Source organism: Vanessa cardui, chromosome 27 (assembly GCF_905220365.1).
Source record: "Vanessa cardui chromosome 27, ilVanCard2.1, whole genome shotgun sequence".
NCBI classification, from domain to species: Eukaryota; Metazoa; Arthropoda; class Insecta; order Lepidoptera; family Nymphalidae; genus Vanessa; species Vanessa cardui.
This window is the reverse complement of record NC_061149.1, coordinates 3,201,749-3,210,361: the sequence shown is the minus strand read 5'-3', so window position 1 is coordinate 3,210,361 and position 8,613 is coordinate 3,201,749. Positions and strand designations below refer to the sequence as shown.

General features: G+C 27.4%; 2 protein-coding genes across 2 annotated transcripts; both read left to right on the top strand.

The window, feature by feature from the left end:
* Positions 1–499: 499 nt before the first annotated feature.
* On the top strand, positions 500–3,085 carry LOC124541085 (translation machinery-associated protein 7 homolog). The gene is made up of 3 exons (XM_047118910.1): positions 500–642; positions 1,920–2,042; positions 2,787–3,085. The coding sequence occupies exons 2-3, from the start codon at positions 1,920–1,922 to the stop codon at positions 2,856–2,858; spliced, it is 195 nt and encodes a 64-aa protein (XP_046974866.1). The 5' UTR covers positions 500–642; the 3' UTR covers positions 2,859–3,085.
* A 1,015-nt stretch (positions 3,086–4,100) lies between these two features.
* Positions 4,101–6,379, top strand: LOC124540948. The gene is made up of 3 exons (XM_047118722.1): positions 4,101–5,019; positions 5,569–5,690; positions 5,780–6,379. The coding sequence occupies exons 1-3, from the start codon at positions 4,101–4,103 to the stop codon at positions 5,900–5,902; spliced, it is 1,164 nt and encodes a 387-aa protein (XP_046974678.1). The 3' UTR covers positions 5,903–6,379.
* Positions 6,380–8,613: the final 2,234 nt, after the last annotated feature.

Here is an 8,613-nt window from a genome sequence, read left to right as displayed (position 1 = left end):
TTAGTTTGCCTTTTTAGTACGTATGAAATAGTAAAACTTTGAACCAAATTGTATTATTCGGTGACATTTTAAAATAAAAAGTATTGCGTATGAACATATTTTTATTAGCTTAAAAAGATTCTGCATAAATATTTTGAAGAAATACTGTTATAAACAGGCAGAAACAGAAAACTAAAATTATTAAAATAAATTTAATTTTGTATTTAATAAACACTTAAAAAGAAACTTTTTAATTTTCATCATACTAATATATAAAAGATTTTTTTAAGGTCTTAAACCTTTCAATAATCATATGTATTATGTTTCAACGTAAATAATTAAAAATGCTCCACATAAGTAATCAAATATTAACAATAATTATTAGTAAACGATCTATGTAATAAATCAAAACCGATTCCATAAAAATAAACCGGTAGAATAATATTGATAATTATAATAAAATTAATTACGAACAACCATGCCATAGTCAATAATTTATTCTCTATGTGTATTAGACATAGATAATATTACCATAGACATTTTGTTAGGGCTAATCCTTCTGTCATTGCCAAATACAAAATTTTAAAAGATACAAAATACGTCATATATTATAGTGTGCTACTTTTTCGTTTTCTCTAAATTGTCATAAAATAATCATAAAATGTAAGTAATTATTACATTAAATATCATTACGCATAACTTTTTAGTCTGCCTATTTCTTTAATTAGAGGAAGTTTCGTGTATTCAATTAGCTTATAGTAGTTTTATAGGTTATCTCTAAAATGTAGTTTGAAAAGCATTCGTTCAGACCGACGCAATGCGAGTCAGTTACGTCGTTTAAAGCCGAATGCCATATTAAGCTGATATTATTTTGATTTATTATATTTTCATACCTTCAAAATATATCAAACATTTTTAGTATATTTAACTTGCGCCTCCCCTACATGAAACTAAGCATCGGCCACTTAACAAGATTTTTTTTTTTTTTAATTGTTAGTTAAAGGAATGTTTTTAAGATCCTGACATAAACGACTATTCCTATTACTTTTTTAAATCGATTTTATAAATTTGGAGCATGGTCAATTAAAATAGGCATTTGCACACTTAGCTATTTAAAAAAAAAACTAATTTTAAAACGCATAATATATTTATTGATATTAATGGCATGGATAGCATAATAAAAAACTTTTACAATGATTGAAAGATTTTTGTAACATTCATTTCTCATTTTTTTATATAACTGGATATATTTCGCATGTTCCACTGAATTTATATAGTAACCATAGTTAATTTTATGATTAGCTAATAAATCATTTAAACAACTTACTTTATTAGCAGCCAGTTATACAGTTATATATGTATAGTTAGAATTCTATTTATTACCCAAAAAATACTATTGCAATCTCCTTTATAAATAAAAAAGAAAAAAAAAACATTGTTGTGGAGTTAAAATGTTAAAACTTTAGCTATGCCATGTTGTGAGAACATTGTGCAAACTACTATTGCAAAACTATGTCTTGCACAAATCCATCATCAGTTCTTCTACTGCACAACAGAACTACTTAGTATTGTTCTGGCTTGAAGAATTAGTGAGCTTGTGTAATTGTTGTTGCAAGAGACACAATTTCTTAGTTCCGAAGGCTGGTGATGGCACAACCCAGTCAGTAGTGACCACTTACCATTATATGACTAATATCTTACAGTGTCTATATATATAAAAAAGGCATTATTTAGTATTTCTTAAAGCTCACAATTCGTTTGTCTCACAATTGTTACCACTTACCATCATATGGCCCATATCTTAGATAGATATCTACAGATACACGATCTATCTAATCTAAGATCTATTTTAAAAAAAACACACATGTGTCTATGTATTAGGTTCTAATTTCAAGTGATACTTTTAATTAGTACGTACAATATATTTTTCATATATTTAGATGTCTGGTCGTGAAGGAGGTAAGAAGAAGCCCTTGAAGGCACCGAAAAAGTCAGCGAGGGAACTGGACGATGATGACTTAGCCCTAAAACAGAAACTGAAAGAACAACAAAAAGCTTTAGAAGTAAGTATTGTAACCAAAATAAAGGAAATGTAGATTTAAATTACTTAAAGTGAACTCGGTAGATGCTTTTCTTTGCTGCTGTTAAGATAGACTACTAGATATGACTTAGTCTTTTGGAAATTATATAACATTAGTAGTCGCCGTGGCTTCACTCGTTTTAAGTTGTTTGTTGGCATATGTTAGGCATAAAAAGTAGCCCATGTCCTTTGTTGGAGTTCAAGTTTGTTTTATACTAAATTTTATCAAAATATCAATGGTTTGGTTGTGAAAGAGTGACAGACAAACAAACAGACAGTTACTTTCACATTTATAATATGGATAAAGATATAGATGATGTATTTATTATAATATAACTCGGACTGTTAAGATTTCATATCTAGCTGTGAATATATATTACCATATACTTTGTGTGTACATAATTATATGTATATTTAAATATTTAAGCACATATATTTTTTGTGCTAACAAATGTCATGGATTACTAACATGATGGGTGCTATATTATGAATTTAAAATGGCAAAAAATATGTATAAATTGTTGTATGTCTATAAATACTGACCGATGATTTAATGCATTCAAATTATATTTATTCTTATCAAAAATGAGAGATCATACTCTTAATATAAATATTTACTATTAATAAATTTAAATTTATTTATTATACATTTTTCTTTGAAATCAATTAATCATACCCATTATTTTTTAAATTTCAGTTTTAACTTTTATTTTTTTTTATTTTGCAGGAAGCCAAGGCTAAAGCATCACAGAAAGGTCCTCTTGTTAGTGGTGGTATAAAAAAATCGGGCAAAAAGTGACAAAATATTTTTCCATTAATGTATATTTATTTTATAGGTTAAAATTATTGTATAAGAACACACTGAAGAATCTTTCGTTTTTGCTCTTTACTTTGTATCAGTGCTATATTGCTGCATAATAATAAAACACTGCACTGCCACAGTAGTGCCTATTTCAACTGTACATTTTGCATTTTAACATTTATAATATTATGTATAATTATTATTAAATAAATGTGTCAAAGTTATATCTTGTTTTTTTTTTTATTAATATTTAAATTACTTAACTGTATGGTGTTGTGCCATTGCCTTGTTTATAAAAAATAAAATAAAAATTGTAAGAACAATATTTCCCTCCATTTTAATTTATACTGGTTCTCATCACAGATCCTGTTTAAAACTAGTATTTATTTTAGTTATTAAGTGAAAGAATATTCAAAATTTACGAGAATAACTGGCATAACAGTAAGTGTGAAACATCAATTTACATTATTCAACATATTATACTCTTTTTTAACTCATAATAGATAAAGTTTAGAAAAATAATCTAAATGGAAATAAAATATTATTCTTCTTAGCTATAGCAGTCTAGTTGAGTGTGGTTCAGTGTCTAACTTGTCTTTTGTTGTATATGTATAAAACTCTCATTGATAATAATAAGATACATGATAGTATGTTAGGTTATTTGAATTCATATCGAAATATAGTTCAGGTTAGTTATAAATGGTTACGATACTCAATAAAATGAAAATCAGAATTACCAATACTACTTTATTGACTAAACTTTTTTTCATCATGTTGTTAATTTTCTGAAAAATGTATTCATTCAATTAGGCTTGATTAAACCTCAGTCCTTAGCTTGCTTAACACTATACGAATATAATTATTACATCAATATTAATATTACCTTTTTTATTATTTTAGATGAATTGTGCTAATAATTGCATAAATACCCAACAAAGTAGCATAAATACCATAAATAACTATGAATGTAAAGATGAACAAAAATTTAACCCAATAATTGAAGATAATGATTTTAATAAAGAAGGCAAAATCAAACAAACTCCTTGTATAGATATAAATAGTGATCAAAATACTAAAGATATTAAAATTGAAAATAAAACTGATATATATGAAAATGATACAAAATTTTCTCTTAATGCGATAGATAATACATTACCTGAAAGTAAGTTACCCTTCAAAGAATTTGATACAATTCTTAATGATTATAAAAATGAAAATTTTATAGAAAATAATTCATACATGAATATAAACGAGCTTGTATTCGATTTAGACGAATTAGACTTAGTTATAAATGATATAAATAATATTTATGACGCTTATGAAAAACCGGGAAATATAGAAGACTATGATAAAAATGAATTTATAAAACTAGATAAATTAAATAACATTTTAAAAGAGTTTAATAAGAAACATACTTCTGTTACTGAAAATAAATTATTTATACCACTAGAACTCAACATAGATGCTACAGAAAGCTTTACGTCTAAAGATAATTTAAAAGATCTTAAAAGCTTACTTGAATTTAGAAAAACAAAACCTATTAACAACAATGAAATTCTTTATGATTTTGAAAAATATATTAAAATTAATGAAATATTTATTTCGAACAATATTGATAGTACAGAAGGAAGTGCTATAAAAACAGATGAAAATAATAATATAAATTCGGTTCAAGAAATTTCCGGAGCAGTTAATGAAGGAAATTTAAACAACACAACGCCTTTTGTTGATAACGATATAATATCGATAAGTTCAGACGAAGATATTAAAAGTATTATTGAAATTGATTACAGTGAAAGTAATGATTCAGATTGCAGTGATTATCACTCATCAGACTTTGAATTTATAGATGAAGATGAAGCTAAAAGAGCCGGATTGATAATAAACAATAGAAATAAAGAAATAACAGTTGAAATTGAGACACAAAATTACCAAGATTTAATTATTCACGACTACTTTCATTCACCAGTTGCAAGTGATAACCACGTGGTACCAGAAGGGGTTGATTATATAAATTTGTTTGGTGGTAATTACACCCCCTTACCTACAGTGTGTGTACAAAATAAGGCTATAAGTGCAGGCACGTCTATGAACGCAGGTGTGGATGGGATCGGTTTTGATATGCGGATGCTTCAGGATAATCCAGAGTTAGATGCTTGTGAGTTATTGTTTATATTTTATTGTACACCACATACATAAAATACAGAAATCTTAGAAGTGAAGAAAACAACAACAACAACAGCCTGTAAATTCCCACTGCTGGGCTAAAGGCCTCCTCTCCCTTTGAGGAGAAGGTTTGGAACATATTCCACCACGCTGTTCCAATGCGGGTTGGTGGAATACACATGTGGCAGAATTTCTATGAAATTAGACACATGCAGGTTTCCTCACGATGTTTTCCTTCAGATGCAGCACGAGATGAATTATAAAGACAAATTAAGCACGTGAATCAGTGGTGCTCGCCTGGGTTTGAACCCGCAATCATCGGTTAAGATGCACGCGTTCTAACCACTGGGCCATCTCGACTCAACACAAAAAATAAAATTAAACAAATAGATACAATAGTGAAAACAAAAATATAATCAATTATTTGATGCGATGTGGATTGTTGTGCGTATTCCAGTACAATATAAATAAGATACAAAACATCTTCGTTCCCAAATAAGGTAGAGCATTGGTATTAATGGTGGGTAATATTTCTTGGTAGGTTTGTCTATGGACACTGTTGACCCGCTGTTAACTATTTTAATAAAAAATAAAGAAATAATAGTTACTGACATATGGTATTCGGTAGTGTTTGCTCCTAAATCTAATTTAACTATCCTGAAGGTTTTATCTTGTTTCAATTTAAATTTGACTGTGTAGTTACAGACAAACCACAGTTAGCTTTCGCCTTTCAACGTAAGATATAATCATAGAACGATGTTACAAATAAATACTTTTTTTTGTATATAGATAAGGATGAAGCCCATGAATCTGAACAGAAAATATTAAAATTATATCCGATAGAAAACAGAAGAAAACGTTCTAGAAGATATTGAAATATTTTTAATTTATTTTTTGGAATTTTGTTTTATTCTTTGGTAAAAATGTATATTTAAATAAAATTTATTGATATGTGCGGATTTTTATTCTAACAGAGCATGTTAACTACAATAACTGAATCTTTTGTTGTGTTATACAAAATACAATTTCCATACATCAAGCTTCCATTATTTCAATCTTTGTTATGAAACTTAATATCCAGTTTAAAAATTATTGAAAAGTAACATTTCCATCATAATTATTGATCTAATGCACTCAAGAAATATATTATATTCAAGGACATTTAGGGCAAAAAAATTAATGAGTTACAGAAAATTTTAAAAATATGGAAAATATTATTGTATAGAATACCGTTAGACAATTATCTGTCTCGCGAGATTGTAAACAATAACTTATCGCTTAGAATTTAACGCATTATTTTCGGTAGATTATAATCTGTCGAAGTAAATTTCAGTTGAATTACTAAAATCTAACCGAATATTATTATACATCGAAAATTTTTACAATTTTGAAAAATCTTCACAATTATTCGACAGCTTCCAATTACACGACATAGATTATAATCTAACAGTGTTGTGTTTGCAATTATACGGTCACATATATGTATACATATAAATAAAAACATTAGTGATTTAGAAAAAGGTTTATTACGATCTTTAGATATTTACATCTCGTATTTAAATACAGTCCACGATGTAAACTTTATTAAAACAATGTACTTTTAGTAACTAAACATAATTTAAAGAATAAAACAATGTTATAAAGCTCAATTTACACCTGTCATTTGTGTCATATTCATCGGACGTAGTTATGCAAAAATTAACCAATACAATATTATGAACAATACACATAACAGCAGTATTCATTTATATATAATATTGGATTTATTATATATAAAACTAATATATAAAACAATATTGTTATGTAACATTGGACTTTAATTGAGAAAATATTTCGAACACGACACACTGGAAGACCAACAATCCGTAAATTAGAATAATCTTAAACTAACTTTACGCAACCGACTTTACATTTCGATACCAATTATTTACAGATCATATATTCGATCCCACTTCAAATATTCACCAATTAAATATTTATATCAAATCACTAATTAAAAAAAAAAAAATTATTACATGCAAAAACAACTGAGAAATTTCACATATTTAATTTCGAAACAAAATTAGAAATTATAAAAATTGAAATCGTTTTAATAAACAGCGCGTCGTTAATTAAAATACAAGGCACTTATATTAATCTGATATACACGATTAAGGTAATTTTTGCATAATAACATCAAATAACGCAAGTGTAAAATTTTTTTTTTAATGTATATGATAATGAGCAGTACTTATAGATCCTTAACATTCTCTTAGTGTACTAAACAAAAATGTGAGTTTCTTATCTATGATAATTTGGAACGATACCAAATTAACAAAATATACGAATTATTTTATACTTATAAATAAAAGTGCGTTGACATTATATTGAGATGATTATTCCTAAACGTGGAACAAAGAGGGTTTAGTGTAATAGTGTAATTTAGGCCACGTTCACACAACACTACGTTTTTGATATTTTATTAGAACCCGCAAAACACGACCTTTTTCCAGATTCAATAAAAAACAAAAGGTCGCTGAAAAGTTTCGTCTGTCAGATTTAGAAACAGTCCTATGAAAAGACATGTGTGAAAGTGCGCTTACAATATACAGTTTACAAAAATATTATTCATGAGTTTTAAAAATAATTTTAATTGAACAATATACATAATTTAATCAAAATATCAATTACGTTAAAAATAATTAAAAGCCAGCTTTTACGTACACAAATAAAATTTAAAATACTAATTTATATTATCATCAGCACCAGAAGCGCAAAAAATGACCGTTAATTTAAAACTTATATAACACTAAGTTATTCACCTACTTTTCAAGTAAAATATCTGAGCTGACGTCACTTTTAACTACCACTTATTACTTTTTACTTATAATACTTAATTATACAGTTTTCCTGTAATGAATGTGGCATACAATCAAATAAGTAAGGATAAATTAACCTGATTTATTTGCACATTCCATACGGTCTCAACCAATGTCATGTCAGTTCAAGGCCAATTTTGATATTTTCCGCGACTCCTATTATAGATGATAAAAAAGCGTGGAGTTAATACCTGTTGACTTCCAAGCAGGATATATTAATTTAAATAATTGTATTTAACTAACATGCCTTTGCATTTTTAAATGTTAAAAAAGATTAACTACTGAGTTTCTTGCCGGTTCTTCTCGGTAGAATCTACTTTCCGAACCGGTGGTAGCTTCAATTAAATGTAAAATGACAATTCAAAAGTGCTTGAATAAAGCCTACTTGAATAAAGTTTATTTTGATTTGATTTGACACTACACACGAGCGCAAATAAATCAACCAACAACTACTAACATTATAAATGAGAAAGTATCTTCCGTGTGTGTTGTGTGAGACCAGGCGTTACAAGTATTAAAAGTACTCATATCCATCCTTGAAGTTACAGCTTGTATTACCGATTTCTGTTCAGCAGATTATCCGTAAGAGCAACACACAGACAGAGTTACTTTCGTATTCATAGTATTAATATGGATAATATTTAAATGATAACTAAACCATCTTTATTCCACGTCTTTTTGAAAATAAACTTCATTGTACGACCAATATTTGTGTTCTAAATTTTATA

Bases quoted from the DNA above. Each gene is read 5' to 3' on its own strand.
- LOC124541085 (XM_047118910.1), top strand. From the start codon at position 1,920: ATGTCTGGTCGTGAAGGAGGTAAGAAGAAGCCCTTGAAGGCACCGAAA. The intron at 2,043-2,786 runs GTAAGTATTGTA...TTTATTTTGCAG, and splicing joins AACAACAAAAAGCTTTAGAA to GAAGCCAAGGCTAAAGCATC.
- LOC124540948 (XM_047118722.1), top strand. From the start codon at position 4,101: ATGAATATAAACGAGCTTGTATTCGATTTAGACGAATTAGACTTAGTT. The intron at 5,020-5,568 runs GTGAGTTATTGT...ATTTCTTGGTAG, and splicing joins TAATCCAGAGTTAGATGCTT to GTTTGTCTATGGACACTGTT. The intron at 5,691-5,779 runs GTTTTATCTTGT...ATATAATCATAG, and splicing joins CTAATTTAACTATCCTGAAG to AACGATGTTACAAATAAATA.